The sequence below is a fragment of the Bombus fervidus genome, chromosome 14, assembly GCF_041682495.2.
Source record: "Bombus fervidus isolate BK054 chromosome 14, iyBomFerv1, whole genome shotgun sequence".
Lineage (NCBI taxonomy): Eukaryota > Metazoa > Arthropoda > Insecta > Hymenoptera > Apidae > Bombus > Bombus fervidus.
In genome coordinates this window covers 10,647,800-10,664,751 of record NC_091530.1, presented here as the reverse complement: position 1 = coordinate 10,664,751, position 16,952 = coordinate 10,647,800, and the positions used below count along the sequence as shown (strand labels likewise).

Below are 16,952 nucleotides of genomic sequence, written 5' to 3'. Positions count from 1 at the left end.
GGTTTTTTAATTTCTTAGAATTTAGTATCCCATTCCATTAAAATTATATTTTACCTTCGTGAAGAAACTTTATTCCTGTGTATAAAGATTTTTGAAAAATTTGTATTACGTCGAAGGCAAATACATCGTAAGATTATATTTCTTGGGAGCTTGGCGCCGGATTCTCGTGGATGATATGATACCAGTGAATGAAGAGAAAGTACCACTTTTACCTCGAACTACTAATAGTTTTGAATTATGGCCCATGCTTCTTTCAAAGGCTCTATTGAAATTGTGCTCTTTGACCTGGACGGACTATTACGAGATCGTAGATTTCCATCCTGTCACGTGTTTAACAGGTAATGTAATAACTAAACTATTTAATTTATGCATTTATGGAAAATTTAAAAATGCAGAAATATTCAAAACGCGTGTAATATGGAAAAATATGTAAAATATCTATTTAATTAGAGACATAAAAATATATTTCTCTTTCTCTGTCATATATCGTTTCTTTTCAATTAAATGCAGGATGGGTTTGTTTGCGATTAGAGGTGGAGTATCTGTCACCCCAAGATAAATGGGACTTTTTGAGACAGTATGCAGACCATTTCGAATGGGAAGCGGAAGTTACGGAGCAGGAAAGTCAGGGTTAGTCGCGTGTCTCCTGTATTTATCATTCTTACAATTTGTATATAGTTTTAACGCTTTGTAAATAGAAGCTTCGAGGTCTAAGAAAAGTAAAGAGGAGAGAAAGTCTAAAGAAACGACGAGGACGAAAAAATCCAAGGATACGGATCTTACGAGAAGATCCAACAACACTGCTGATACGAAAAAGTCCAAGAAAACCGATCGATCGAGGAAATCGAAAAATAATCAGAAGCTCAGCGCTTTGATTAAGCCACAACCAGTTACTCTGTTTCTCGGTTTGAAAGATATGAATGAAGTATCTTCAGAAATTGTGCCAGAAATAGCACCATGTTGGGGCCATTTTATTTATGTAGCTCAGTCACGCGATATTCCGTTGGATCCCAAAGATGTATGTTAAATAATTTTTGGAACTTAGTACGACGAATATTGTGAAATTTCAACCCATCTGAATTTTATTTTAATATTATCGTGCTGTGGTAATATTCTAGCAATGTTATAATTCGTAACCACTGAAAATAATGATTTCTCTAAAAATAATTACTTTTTATGATTGAATAACAATAAGACATTTTATTCCGTTTGTTTAACTGCATTAATTTTTTAATTTGAACGAGATATATGTGGTAAACTTTCGGCCATGATAGAATATCGAAATAAATGAAAAAAATAAATAATATAAATAATAGGTGAAGCCTCCTTTAGCAAGATGGAAATTTTATCGTTGGTTAAAATGGGCGATCAACGAAGGAATAATCGATCCAGTTGAATACTTCGTACCGATTCGATCCCTGAAAATAGTCAGCCCTTTGAGGAAATGCGAGGATAGCGTGATGAACAAATACATTACGACAACTATAGAGGAAGATCTTCAAGACGAAACTGTCAATGATAAGTCGAAAATAGACGAAACAAGTCAGAAAGATAGGGCTCGTGAAATGTCGAAGGAAGAAAAGAAAATTTCGGCAGATTTTTCAGAGGACATCAGCTTCTGGGCAGATTTTAACAAAATGGAACCTTACGTGAAAGACGTACATTTTTTCTATAAACTAGATTACTTTCAATACAGTATGAAACTGTCAGATCGATTTGCACCGAAACAACCAAACGATGAAAAATCTGAAACTAAAAAAGATAGTAAGAAGAGTAGCAGGAGAAGTTCACCGTCTAAAACAACGTTCAAAAACTCTGAATTCATCGACACTTATAGTTGGCCTCAAAAAATGTCAAAAACCAGAAACGAGCCGCTATATGTCTTCACCGATTCGTTGGAAGAGAAATTCTTTCTCATCGACTTTGCAACGTTTCAGGTTTCCATCGAAATTGTCGAAGACGTCGACGATGAAATTGCAATCCCCAGAACCAAATTAAAGGGAAATAAAGATTGTCTAAGTATAGAAGAGCATTGTTGGTTTCGTAGGTCAGAAAAATCTATCGTCTTGGTCTCCGTTTTAACTGCTGGGACAAAATCAACCGTGATGGAAATAGATCGAGGGAGACACCTTTTACGAGTTTACTGTCACTCAGAATCCGATTGCCTCATATCTATCTCATCGGATACGGTTTTCCACGTGGGGGACAGGCGAAGGATGTATCAACTAATGTGCACAGAATCTGAAACGGTCGATCAGATGGCGAGGCACATCAGCAACTCCGTCTGTAACGTATATCAAGCGTTTGGCACTGAAAGATACTCGGAAGCCTTGAAGACTTACTACAAAAGCTACTTGCTACCGATTGAAGATCGAAAGGTGAGGGACAAGTTGTTCTATAATCAGATACACGATTACTTTATCGAAGAACAGATACAATTAATTAAAAAAATCATGCCTGAAGACGAGGTTCCAGGTGTTTTACGAGCTCTGAGAATATTTTTTCTGAATCATACTGTTGGCTTGGAATGCTTCAAAGACGCCACGATCGTGTTGAAGAACTTGCTGAACATAACGAAAAGCTTTGAAAATAGAAGATACGCTAGTCAGCATGCTACGGAAAAAATTATTATACAAAATAAGGCTGCAGCTGTTATTCAAGCGTTTTTCAGAACGATTACCATTAGAAGATATTTGAAAATACATAATCCTCGTCACGAACAGCATAATCAAGTTTTACAGAATTTACTGAAAGTTGCAGAATTGTATAATTATAATAAGCGAGAATCTTTAGCTAATCAGATACTGAGGAATATATTGAAGCATCATGATAAATTACATGACATTTACTATTGTTCTAAAGACTTCGAGTACACCTTGCAAGCGCAAGAATTGAAAGGGACGTTGACAAATATCACGCCAAACCAATGGCTCCCTATTATAAGACTCGTGGTGAATGCTCAACCCTCAGAGACAGTGTTTGCCAGTATAGATTTATTTGTTAACCTGCCAAAGTATAGTGTACGCATGTTTAAAAATGAGACAGGTAAAGAAATACAACGAGTGGTAAACAATGTGGTTCCAACTCGGTACCAGCATACGAAATTAGGTTACACTATCTTCTGCTATGGTTGGAGCGAAGATCAGACGTTGAAAGAGTTACCTTGGTCCTTAAATATAATTACAATGAAAGGACAACCTGTGTTCTATTTTCTAATTGACGAAGTATCGTTTCTCACGATTAACATGCCTCCTATATTAGCTATAGAAGAATTATCCAACAGTTATATTCCTAATTCGAGAAATTATATTTCGAAGTGGATCGTTCGAGTGGTGAAACCTAGCTTGGTCTCGTTTAGATTAAGAGTATCGTATAAAAAAGTAAGAATGAGATTGAGAGTCACGGATGAGGAAGGTCAAGTGTTGTCGCAAATAAAAGGTACTTGTGTAGTTATTTTGCCGATGGTGTATTTGGAATTTCGAAGAAAATCTACCGAAATTATGCTTCAAAGGGATAATTCTGATAACATCGATGAAGAGAATTCTAGCGAAGAGAAAGTTGATAGTAACGAAAGTAGAAGTAAGGATGATGTGATACCTCACACGATTTATCACGTAGAAGCCTCAGTGCTTGAAAACAGCTGGCCATTGACTGAAACAGAATGGAGTCTTGTATCGGAATTTAAAGTGAAACCGACAGGCTCTGTTATTAAAAAGAAACTACCACCTTTTTCGAATACAGGAAGACTGTCAAAGAGTGAGTCGTTAAGGTCGAGGAGAGTTTCGAAGCAGTCTGTTGAAAGTGTTCCGGCTGTCGAGTCGCCTTATTGGGTTCTTCAAGTAGTTACTGATTCTGAAAGCGGATTAAAGGTATATACCATACTCACACAATGTATTTTTTACTAATCTTAAGATTTTACAAACATTTCATATATGTAGTCACTGTTTATCGTCATTGCATATGTTTTGAATCAGATATAATCTTCAAGATTTATAGCTTAACTTCAAATTAAATAATAATTCCTAAGTATCTTAATAACTTCCTAATGATTTTTCAGAACTTAAGTTCTCATATGTGTGCTAATAATTATGAGAATTTATAATATAGTTATATTATAAATCATCTATGACGATTATGTTTCCAATCGATAGATATCCCAAGATAGGACGAAGGAAAGGGAGATAGCGAGGATGAAGGAAGCCTGGGCGAAAGAGAATCCTGACAGTTTACAACGTGGTAGAGAACTCCGTGAAGCTTTCATAAAGAAACACGAGATCAAGTCCAAATGCTCAACGGATTCGTTCGAAAAGAAACCTTCGAGTCATTCCGAGAAATCGTTGACGAAAAGGGAGAGCCATCGTTTGTCGCACATCGAGACATCCAGGATTTCAATGGCTCATTTGGAGAAGAGGACTTTGAAGCCACCTCCGTCCCTTCGTAGACTTCCACCCTTGGATTTGACTATCTACGAGGTCAAAGAGGACGAGGAGGACGAAGCATGGGTAAAGACGGAATCGGATGAAGAAATGCTGCGGAATATTCGTACAATGAATATCTTGTACGCTCAAGAAGACTATGCGCAATTTCTCGAAGATCTGGACAATCTATATAAAAGACAGAAATATCAATACGAAACATTGTATGGAAGATATATAGATGCATTTTTTGATAGAAGAGGAATGTTGGAAGACGTGTACGAAGCTCGAAAAGGATATATAGCTAGTACGAAGCCTGTAGCTCCTTCGAGCACCAAGTCTACTAAGAGAAGCAAGAAATCTAAGAAAACTTAGACCAATTAATTTTAGAATAATTTACATTAATTTTAATTCAGTAATTTACTATCACAAGTAAATATTTGGTTAATGTAGTTATGCTAGATTAAATAGTCAGAACAAATCGTGTTGTATTTAATAAGAAGATGAGGATAGGAAGAAGACACTTCGCCAGTGTGAACCTGTTATTTACTATACTTGAAATATTCTTCCAAATTTCTAGCTCTCTTCTCATTACATAGTCAAATTACTTGAATTCCAGTAACTGAACTAATCCGAACAAGATTTAAGATGTTTAAACGCTATTTATGTTAAGTTGCATCCTTTAAGTTCTGTCTCTTAAAAACTTAAGAAATACACACGAAGGCCAATATACCTTAGCATTTACATATTCACGACACCCGGTTCACAAGAAAAGTATCTTTAATTGCTGCATGAACCTTGTGCTTACTAATCGTTGTAACCGCCAGCGTCATGCATATTCCGGTGCAGCGACATTCCTGGCGCCGCGGATTCCACCAGCTTCGAGTCCTCCTCGAAGCGAATAATCTACGTATTACGTTCTAAACGATAGCGATCGATGATTCAGCGAGACCCTTTAAACAGTCACGATTTTTCATCGCCACTTATCTAGATCGGTGGTCGGTCAGGGACACATTGAACGATACTTACTCACGGTAGGTGGAAGCGATATAGTGAAATTGCAAAATCGGTCATAGATTACAGATTACAGCTTCTGATGACCGTAACGAGCAATTAGAAACGTAATGGGGTTTATAAGGATCTAGAACTTCGTTCAAGGCTGCACGATATCAACTCGCAAGAAATATAATAAGGTAGAGTTATTTAACCCACGTAAACTTCCACATCTTGAAGTTCAATTTTGAACAGAGTAATCAAATCTAAATAATTCTATGGTAGCCTTATTTTAGTCAGCAAGGTATTATATACATATAAAGAGTTTGCAAAAGATCCTGCCATACGATTATTCGTACCATTTTGTTGTTTTTTGTAATATTTTTCTGCTGGATGTAAAGCGCACGACATTTTCTCATTCTCTCTTTATTATATTCGAGACTAATGGTGCCTCATAACATACAACGATTTTAATTATTTCGTGTAAAAATTGAATTTTCAGATATTGAAGCTTAGGTGACTCGAATAACTCTACCTTACTATGTATACCAGATACGATTCAAAATGTTTTAGATCTCATCACTACTTAATACGGTGGAGAACGTGCGACATAGGTGGAACTCGAAAAGAAGTCGATGTTTGCATACTGGCGACCGGTAGCCTGCGGTGCATCGCGAAGAGATGACCGTCGACGGGGCACCTTTTAATGACGTGCTCCCCGCTCGCCTCTGGAAAAGAAAAGCACGCTGATCCGTTCCGTTCATTTTTCATCCAGGACCAGTCCCCGTCGTCTAGCAAGATTATTACAAAACTGCGCGGGGAAGAGGTCTAGGTTAAGCGCAAGAACAGGTACAGCGTCAGCGAGCAACGTGCAGAGCTGTTTTATCCTCCGTGTGCTTAATGTGCAGTTCCTTCCTTTTCTATATTTATTTTTTATCTTTTACTATTTTTTTTTTTTTTTTTTTTTTATGTCATAGCCAGTTGCTTTCGTTTGATCGATTTGTTTTTATTGGAGAAATTGATTGAAAGGAGATATAATGAAGAGGTAAGTTGGAAGTGTTTTGCATGGTTGTATGTAGAGCAGGTTTTTATTGGTAATATAGTAAAAAGGTGGTGGATGATGAATATGTGTATATAGGTTTATTTCTTGTTGACTTGTACTGGTTTATCTAACAAGATAAAGTTTAGATATATGAGCTATCTTCTCTCAGTTAACGCTAGTGGAATTATCGAATCTGTTAAAATAACAAGTTTTACATCTTTTGTTTTTGCAATTACTAAAACTTGAAATATTTGCAGTGAGGTGCAGAGAAAACGAAGATAATCATTTGATTCATTATTCAGAGAAAATAGGTTACACCATACCAATTAACGCTAGAACTATTAAACTGATCAAAGTGACCAGTTATGACCGTTTTTCTACTATTTATTCCCATAACGAGATGTTGAGTATCGCTAGATAATACTCAATGACGGAGTCAATGAAGAATTTCTATAAATACCGACAATATTAAGAGCACAATCTAATTAATTGAAGTAGTCAAGTGATATGCACTTCACAGTATCACTCGTAGAATTCCATTTAAACTTCGATTATAATTCTATTAAGATATCACTTGAGAAATATCAAACGATTCATTAAACTCGGCTTATTGACGGAATACGGCACTTAAGCTACAAAGTTTCATTGAAACATTTACAAAACATGCTGTACGTTGCTGCAACATGCGCGTTGATTGCAGGTGCATCCACGTTGCAGACTATCCGCTGGTGTTCAACATTCGAAGGCAGCAGTGCATCGCTTGGTCGGCAATCCTGTGATCAGTGTCGATCGTGTTTGTTGCTCGATCTCGCGTGTCGCCGAACAAATTAACGATCATGGTGGTACAGTGGCTTCTGCAAACTACGAACGCCGATTCACCTGGCAAATATCCAACTCACGTGCGTACTATAGCTTACACCGCAGGTCTGATGAGATAAGATCGAGATTTACGAACACGAGCTTGATAATTTTAGTTTGTACGTGGATCGACCTAATAACAATATCGGCGAATAATTAACAACATTTATGATTTAATAAAAATATTGGCGTGTGATCATTGCCTGTGATTTAATAGAAATAGCATTGAAGATAAATTTGAGAGATAGAAATCGATTTTCTCAAGGAAGAATTCAAAGAATTCGATTGAATTTTTCGAAAGTGTACTTATACTTTCTATATGGCATGGACGAAGAGGAGGTAGGGTTTAGTCGTGGATTATTCCACGTCATCGTGACTTTTAGTTCAGAATCTACTTGTCATTCGCGACCATCGCCAGAGCTTTCATGAATTCCTTCCTTGTCCAAGAATTCCTCATGTAGTGTCTTTAACTTGTAAAGAAATCGTAGTCATTCTAACTTGATTCTACCTTGCGAAGAATTTGTTTCGTATATATCGATTGCTATTAAAAAACAAAAGGTTTCTAATATAATTGGAAAGATGTTCTCACAAAGATACAAATACAATTCAAAATAGGAAATCACAAATATCACTAATAATTCTTCCATTTTATTTACAAGCATAATGAACTATCGAGAACGATTCAAAGAGCGTATAGCAGGATTAAAAGTATTCTTGTCAGTGAATTGCAATTTCAATTTCCTTTTTCACGAAGCTATTAGAACGTTTCCGCTCATAAAACGGAGTATGGTGACGTTAGTTTAACGCTTTCGCGATAAACGAAGCCGCCTTACAATCAGTAAAACTTCCCCGTGTGCGTACGATCGTTCGTTTCTTGTTTTATAGCTGTTAAACGGGCCACTGGCTAGTTAGAAAAGAAAAAAAAAAGGCAAGAGAATGAACGCGGCCGTCGTTAATCATCATTGATCTCGCTGGAGAGTCGCGATTCGCATTAGGGACGGTCGACAATTTTCACCGTCGTCACTCAAAATTGTAGCCGCCGATCGGAAAATCGCGTTTTACGAGCCGCTGTTATCGGGAATATCTCGCTGGTAGAAGCCGCAAAGGCTCGCCCTGCGTGTTACGCGTCCCCGTTAGCTCTCTGTACCATTTCTCGCCTATTCATTTCCTCACGAACGCGCAGACTACCTTCAACTTTTTACACATTTACAATTTAGGATGGAACATAAAGTTGCGCGATTTTCACTTTGTATTGAATTATACGTAAGTCGTAACATTTGTCTATTGGTTCTGTTGCGCGTCAATCCACAGCTTTTCTTATCTATCGAAATAAAAAATTTTATTTCAGATCTTACAACGCACGTTTAACAAAAACTTTTGGGAATCTTTTGAACGAAAAGTATATAATTCTAGCTTTTGCTTTCACAATTTTTATTAGGTTTTTATTAAAATTTAATTGGGTTAGATTTTAATCGGTATATTATTATATTCTTTCTTCTTTTTTCTTCTCTTTTAATATGATTAAAATTGAGAATTTAATGTCTTAAGTAGCTTAAAATCGTAAGTTCATAATAGAATAATGTTGCAATGACGAAAATAAGGAAGTTATGTTTCATGCGTGAAGTTAACTTTTAACCTCGATGTCAAGGAAACTCGGTGGTTCTGCATCTCATTGTTATTATCGCCACCCGCATATAACTCCATTCGAATGAGGTTACGTAATGACAATAAAAAGAATGGCTGTAAGAACGATGATGTCAGGAAGATTAGATTTTTTCATGTGCTATAGATTAGTTGATAAAAGAATACATTGATAGTTATGTATTGGATTTTTCATTGCGTTGCAAGCGATAAATCGTTCTGTAATAAAAATAGCTATTTGACGTGCCCTATTTTATTCTTTTTGTCTTCGTTCGAATATCGCACATGACTCGTAGCTAACAATGGATGTTTTTAATCGAAGTGACCGGAAGTGATGGCTTCTTAACACGCTTATTAGTTCAGAACGCAGAGGCCAATGTCGTTGGTATTTCTCAATCGTAGCTCGAGCCTCGACTGATAACGTTTACACTTTGTTGCGAAAGTCCTATTAATTAGAACGTTTCGAACCTTCAATATCCATAATCTTCGTTGAAGCTCATTATATCTTTAAAATAAGATTTTATCTGTATCGATAAAATTAGAAAATAAAATCTTCGTTTAAAAATAAAACGAAGAAAACTTCAAACTTTTGATTGGCTACGTTCTGAGTTTTTCTATATTCCAAAACTTCATCTATATCTAATCTTCCTATTTTTATTTCCTCCAGAAATTTAATTTTAAAATATTTCCTCGAAAACATTATCCACTACATATAACTCAAATGTCTACGTCTCGAAATTTTCTCTAATTCGAAGATTCTCCTAACTTTTTCTTTCTTCATTTCCCTAGGAAATCTAATTATACTACTTTCACAAAAGTATTAAAACGAGAGGAAGATCTGAACTTCGTGTTTTAAGATCTTTTTAGTGGGACCTATAGCTTGCCTTCTACAATTTTCCTTCTTTCGGTTCCCCTAAGAATCCAATTATGAAACACTGTCACACGCTGCCTCAAAAAAAAGACAGTCAAAGAAACGTTCAACTTCTGAAGATCTTCCTACCCTGCTCTCGAACCTTCCTTCAAATTTTCCCTCTCTCTATCCCACACAAAATCCAATTGACACACGATATCCATGTAAGTTCGTCATTCCATCCGAGCCCAAAATAAAAATCGCCCCGTCTCTACGTAATCTTCTCTAGTAGAAAATAGAAAGCAAGACGAAAGGAAGACACGAATAATCGTCGTATTCTGAAGATAACTTACCTACGTTATTTTGCCTAATGCGTATGAATTGAAACATCGGATTTCGATTAAATTGCACGACCTTTTTGAACGTATTCAATTTTTATTCATTCTATATTATTATTATTTATTCTTAAATATTATAATATACATTACATATTATTATAATTCTATATATTATTATATCTTATAATTTAACGACCGTGTAAATTCGAATTTTTAAAAATTACGAAGTGCGGCGTTTTCTTTTTTTTTTTTTTTACAATCACAGATATAAGTAAACACACTGCTGACCATAAGTATACCATCTATATGGTAAGTGTTTCAATACTTTCGCAATCCTCTGTCTTATAACATAAAATATTAAGTGAAATATAATTTGGTATAGAATTTTCCAATAAGTGTAATGAGTAGTAGATGTTCTAATATAATACACATATTTACATCTCGGATCTCGATGTACACGCATTTCTCAAACATTTCCTAGTATATTCGGATTCGCTTCACGCGTGTCATGGTGTAGCACACATTCGTGAACGTGTTGACAGGGACGAGAAAGAAAAAGACGGGGTGGGACTATCGGTGGTTCTCTTCTTGGTGTTTTCTCCCGGCCGTCAGCTGGACGTGGCCGCGAGCAGAGCGAGGAGGGAAAGGACGCTCGTGGAGGGAACGAGAGACGAGAAGACGAGGGAAGAGAGCCTCTTCTCTCCGGATGAGCCCTCTCTCGGTACGGCTCGTTCACAATCTGCTGCTCCAGTCTCGCGCCGAGTCCCGTCGCCGCATCTTTTCGGGGCTCTTTTCCTTCGTTGCTCCTCTTCGGCTTCCCATTCGCGGAAACGACGTTCAACATCAACGTGAAGTGCAATCGAATTTCTTTTTCTTACAATTTCTCTTATTCTTTGTTAACAAATTTATATCTATCGAAGAATACATATAAATTCGTGTAACTGGCTAACGATAAATATCTTTCTTTCACTCGATCAGTCTGGCACTCGAACTCGATTAAGAAAATTCTTAGGGGGGTGAGCTTAAAATTGTCGGGGCGAATGCTGGAGAATTGGTGATTGGATATTATTCGAGGTATTATACGAAGCAGATGGTTGAGACTAAGCTCGAAGCCTGAGAGTGAATTTGTTGGAGGATCGGTTGCTCGTGGTGGAGTAATGTTGATGATTTCGTTGACAGGTATGGCGCGAAGTTGAGACTAATTTCGAGAGTAATAAAGTTGTTAGGAAGGTACGTTTATTGTTGTTGGAAGTTTCTTGCATCCGTTTCATGACATTGCTCGTTTCGTACACGATCCAGTTTATTATTATCTTTTGGATTAGTAGTTGAAAGCGTAAGATACTTTGAAACTGTTAAGTCTGATGCCGTTAAGCATGTTAATTTAAGCGTGTTAATTTCACCGAGAGGTTTGTGAGGATGTTCTTTGATATTCTGATAGCCTTCTATGGAGAAGTTGATCTTCGGTGAAATTTTTCACAGAAAATAATCGTTCCATTACTTTTAACTTTACGTAATTCGTTAAATATCGATTGGAAACTCTTTCTTACCTTATGCAAACACAGTGATTAACTAAAGAAGAAAGCGAATCACAGAATAGATAGTTTATTTCGTTTTTCCGTTCCTTTATTCATCGAGTTTGTACTCTTAACTTTACGCAATTCACGATATATTCACTGGAAACTTGTAAAATAGACCATCTTCTTGGCTCGTGCAAACATAATGATTAATCACTAAAGATCCACAACACAAAGTGAATCGTTCGTTTCGTTTATTCCATAAATATAGTGACTAATTGCTAGAGAATTCGTCGAAAAGAAGGTTGCCGATATTGACTTGTTATTTCGTTTTCCTCGGGCAAGTAAACGATTAATAGACGCATTTATCAATCCGCTTGCCCCGTTCTCGACATAATAGAACGTGCGAACCAGACTGATCTCTTTTTATGCGAGTTTTGCACGAGCATACCAGGCTTTATGGAACTTTAATGATAGCCTCTGCTCGGTCCGCTTTTACGTTATGATAACGAGTGAAAGCGGGAGTGTGTATCTCGCTACGGCGAATTTCTGAGGAACGTGGCGTCGACTCGAATCGCCTGTTTCCCTTTTTTCCACCAGGAATAGGGTCCTTCCTGGCTAGAACGAGATCTCGATTAATAAATGGACGCTGTAAGCGTGGAATTCCAACTGGAAATTCTGTAGTTTCCTTTTAAAGATAGGTATAAAGATGATAAATTGTACGACATTCTAAAGTATAATCTTTCTAATGTACGTCTAATGCATAAGAGATTGGTTTCCTAAGAAACGCATAGCTTGAAAAGTTCAAACGGTTATTGGAATGAAAAATAATCAGTATGGATAAATAATTTGCTAGCGGGATTCATTTTTACTGGCAAAAATTCTAGAACAAATAGTTTAACTTTTTCCATTTTAAACCTTTCCAGATTCATACATACAATACGTATCGAAGTAATTTTTAGAGATTACTGTTAGCTTGTCATAATTAGACAGTGATGTTTATACAATTTAAAAAATTACTGTTAACCTATTTTTGTCAGATTTGGATGAATTACATCGTCTGTGTCGTCGTATTTCTATTACTCTGAAAGAAAAATTCATTCCGAAAGAGTTAAATTATGTTTAGTTGCGTTCGTTTCTAGAATATTGAATGACCTGAAAATGAATTTCGTAGTTCCAGCTCCGTTTTGACGAAGGAACAGCTATTGTGAATATTTATATCAAAAGATAGTTCCATCTATCTCATCGTACTAATTTGGTGCTTCCGGAAAGGCGTCATAGTCAGCGCGGAATCGCGACAATTATCGCACATTGTCTCCTCGCTTGGTTTACGTGGTGAGGTTTTCGCTGTTCTCGCGAGATCGAAAACAAAACATAATTTCCACGAGTGTGACTAGTTTTGTTCTCCTCATTAATTTGTGTATTGTTATGATTCTTCCGGAAATATGATTGCAAAATAATTTTATTTCCTCATTTTTGGCAGGACTATTCGCACTACCCAATTCTTCTGGGAAGGTATCTATATCTTTGAAAAGAATAATACGAAAATTCGTTCGATGTATTAACTTTAAATGGATGGGAAATTACCTTATTTTGAAAAACGATAAGCGATATATTTTCACAATTCAAGCGACTTCCAACAAACAATAATTCCTTCGCCTCCAAACTTTCCTTAATAGTTAAGTAACCGCGACATTAAATTTGTCAAATACAATCGTCGAAAACTAAGACGAGCTAGAATTCACTTGTATTAATTTTCAAAACTTTCGATGTTATTGATATCCCATAATAAATTCCACAGATTTTCAGGAAGAATTTGAAAGAAAATTGCGTGTAGGAGACTTGTTTTCTACCCCAAAGATTCCCGACGAATCGAATCAGAAATCTCCCCTCTGGAACGGAGACGCGACTATTACAGAATTCCAAGCGCGTCAGATTACCCAGCATCCAGTCGATCGGGAACCATGATCGTGGAACCGATCGTGGTGTCGATCGCGAGCCAGCGTTGAAATCGTTCGAGCCCTCCAGAGAGAAAGAGAGACAGACAAACAGACAGACAGACAGACAGACAGACAGACAGACAGACAGACAGACAGACAGAGGAGAGAGACTTCATTTCCGCGTGTGATCGTCGATTGATCATGAGACGAGCATACGAATAACACGCAAGACGGATCGTTGAACAGTTTTCTCGTTTCGACGAGACGTGAGAATTGATGACGCCACCCGCCAAAATGCCGAACGTGGCGTTGATCCTTGCTACCTGGTTACTGCTGATCGTTCCTCGAGATGTGTCGAGCACGGGACAACGATACACCACCAGCCCGACTCAGGATCTGGATAACACTTTGCAATCGGTGCCGCCTGTCGGGTGAGTATCCAGTTATAGAGCATCCCTAAAACCATGAAACGCGAACCGGCCAATCTGCGGGTATCGCGATCCGAGATATCGCGCCCGCGAACGATCGATCACAATCGCGGGGCACAGTAATTTTCGTGAAGTGTCTGAGGTGTGATCACTAAGGATATGCCGCGTGTATCTTGAAATTTTGGGGTAGATAATCGAGAAATATTTTTATGGTTTGTCGGCTTTTTTTTATTTATTAGTTTATTCTAGAGCGGAGGGAAGAGAATTCTTTATGAAACTGTTAATTCTACCCGGTTCACATTTATAAGCGTTTTATTCAGATTGATGAGATTTTTCGCGCAAATGTGACCATGCGATAGACATTATTTACGTAGATTCATTTTATCTTCTGGATGAACCCAATAAAATTATAGATGAAAATGTAATTGAGAATTGCAGTCAAAAGTATCGTAATTATCGAAGTAATAGAGAGGGTTCATGACCGAATTCTCAGGCTGCAAGTGATAGACGTTTGACACGTCCCCGAGTTCCAAAGATGACAATGCCAGTGATAAGACTCTTCTCAGCTCGTTTCTATTTTTACTTGCCGCGGACCAGGAACATAATGAAATAGCTCCAGCAAGGAACTGTACGTTCTAGTTTCTTTTTTCACTCGAATTACGTAATATCGCGCGTCTTCGGGCCAGCATAATATTTATCACGTTTCCCTTGTTTCTTTTTATTCGTATCGAGGATACGATATAGAAACATTCTAAACATTTCTCTGTGGAAAAAATGTAGTTCCTCAACATTCGTTTTAAGTATCATATAATGAATTCTACGCCAATAAATATATTTCGTAAATTTGCACAATAGTAATATCGCGAAAATGATTCGTAATGATTTTGTTAAATTAGAAACTTCACCCCGAGATCAAGGAAAGTGCAAAGATCACTCAGTTGGTGCCAAAGAGACCGATTGAAAGAAACCTAGCAAACGATAAAAGACCATTGCGGCTCGTTATCAATCATAAACGCTCGATCTTGATGCAATCTCAAAATATAATGTGGCAAACATGCAATTGTGCAACTAAACACTTGTGACACCGCTATTGACCTTGGAATTAATTGCTTCAAGCAGAAGAGTTGAAAAAAATTTGACTCTAGCAACGATGAAGATTCGTAATCTAAAATTTATAGTAAAAATCAAAAGGAAATATTACATCAACTTAACTATAATAGAAACCTATTTACGATAAAAATTATAAAAAAGAAACAAAATATTTGACAAAGCAACTAAATAAAAGATATATTGGACACGAACTCAGAATTACGAAATTGAAATTAATATAAGCCAATTTACACCTCAAATTCGATTGTACGTCAAGAAAATTTGTTACTTTTGATTTCCTGCTTTCAATTTTCGAATAGAAAGTTAAAGCGAATCAGCCAGTCTATTAGAACGACGAAAAATGCTGTATCAAACATAAACGATCGGGGCATAAAATTTACTTATAGCTGGAAGTTCCAGGGTTAACTCTTAGTCACTTTCATTTCTAAACGATTTCACACGACGCACGGTCATAAAATACGGAATAACGATCGCGACGTAGCGGATCGACCAGGTTTCCTGGATTAACCGGTGAAAAGCCTGACTAATTACACACGACGAATTAAGCTTGTCTACTCGAAGGTCGTGTTCAGCGAGAAGCTGAAGTTAAATCGCCGCGTGATGAAACTCGGTGCAAGACGTATTCTCAGGCGGATCCGTGAAAAGCGTTTCCGGCTTGAAACACTCTATGGTCAATTAGGCCTAATGGATGGATAATAATGGTCCATCATCCGTTTGGATTCGCTTGGAATTGACGCGGAACGCGGGAAATCGCGCGAACGCATGAAACCTTGCCTTCTGATAGTGTGAGCAAGAGGCGAGGGAAAAAACGGAGAGGAAAAATAGGGATTAAACTGCGAATGCGTAATGTAATGCGTAGATAACCCAATTAGAAGAGTTATCGCAGGCGGTTCGTCGCGACGCGTCGCTATGCCCAGAACGAGATTCTGGATCTGACAAAATCTGCGATTTCGCAAAATCGCTCGATATACATTGGCTCATGAAAATGCTCGAACGCTTACCTCAGGAAACTTTTATTTCCATATTGTACGTCTTATGTAAAATATTTTGAAACCATTAAAGACGAAATAAAATCAATGTTTTTGACGAAAGAGACAATTTGCTTGTGAAAGATGCTCGGTTGATATATTTCGATACGATACTAACTTATTAAAAATATCTTTATAGGCATAACGCAAAGGAATGGAACCTAAGTAAAGGTTTGTTACGTCTAAATAATATAACAAGTACTTTTCGCATTTGTAGGCATTTTCTACATCATTTCTATGCATTTAAGTTTCCTCTCATCTGGTGATCATATTTTTATGTAAATAAAATTCAAGATTGACTTTGACAAAACCACATACGTTTCATCAAGCAAGAAAACAAAGAAACATCTCGATCGTTTTGACAGATTCGATACTTCTAGTGTTAACCAATCTTATTTTGCTTCCACAAAGAAGCAAGAAGAACAGCCGTCAACCGCGATTCTTGCACTTTCTTGAAAAATGGAACGTCTTCCTGATTCCTCGATACACGATCCTATCTAGAAGAAACGAGAGGCACGAAAAAACGAAGGTATTGATCGGTGATCGGAATGCTGGCGCAAATAGATAGAGAAAAAGAGAAAGAGAGAGAGAGAGAGAGAGAGAGAGAGAGAGCCTGTGACGGTTTATTATACAAAAGCTTCCAACTGACGGTATTAGCCAGGCCCCTGCGGAAAAGTATTGGACATTAGCGAGGGTATCGTATAGCTGGCAGCAGAGGAACTAGTTTGTTACGGTAAAAGATTCTTGGCAGCTCATTGCACGCGATAGTGGCACCGCACAGGATCTTTGCCGCGG

General features: G+C 37.3%; 3 protein-coding genes across 3 annotated transcripts in view; 2 read left to right on the top strand and 1 right to left on the bottom strand.

Annotated features, from left to right (window-relative positions):
• LOC139994334 (uncharacterized) overlaps window positions 1-16,952 on the bottom strand; it is a 54,309-nt gene that overhangs the window by 11,185 nt on the left and 26,172 nt on the right. The gene's annotated exons all lie outside the window — the stretch shown is intronic.
• Window positions 1,337-5,339, top strand: LOC139994332 (androglobin). Its single transcript, XM_072016862.1, has 2 exons — window positions 1,337-3,869; window positions 4,152-5,339. The coding sequence occupies exons 1-2, from the start codon at window positions 1,461-1,463 to the stop codon at window positions 4,788-4,790; spliced, it is 3,048 nt and encodes a 1,015-aa protein (XP_071872963.1). The 5' UTR covers window positions 1,337-1,460; the 3' UTR covers window positions 4,791-5,339.
• The window catches only part of LOC139994331 (fibrillin-2), a 30,911-nt gene continuing 24,829 nt past the window's right edge, over window positions 10,871-16,952 (top strand). Inside the window, exons 1-2 of the mRNA XM_072016860.1 lie at window positions 10,871-11,316; window positions 13,453-14,022. Of these exons, the coding sequence (XP_071872961.1) occupies window positions 13,868-14,022 (155 nt within the window). The 5' untranslated portion in view covers window positions 10,871-11,316; window positions 13,453-13,867. The remainder of the gene's footprint in view (window positions 11,317-13,452; window positions 14,023-16,952) is intronic.

Excerpts from the sequence above, each read along its gene's own strand:
- LOC139994332 (XM_072016862.1), top strand. The coding sequence starts at position 1,461 with ATGAACAAATACATTACGACAACTATAGAGGAAGATCTTCAAGACGAA. Across the intron at positions 3,870-4,151 it reads ATTCTGAAAGCGGATTAAAG|ATATCCCAAGATAGGACGAA; the intron begins GTATATACCATA and ends TCCAATCGATAG.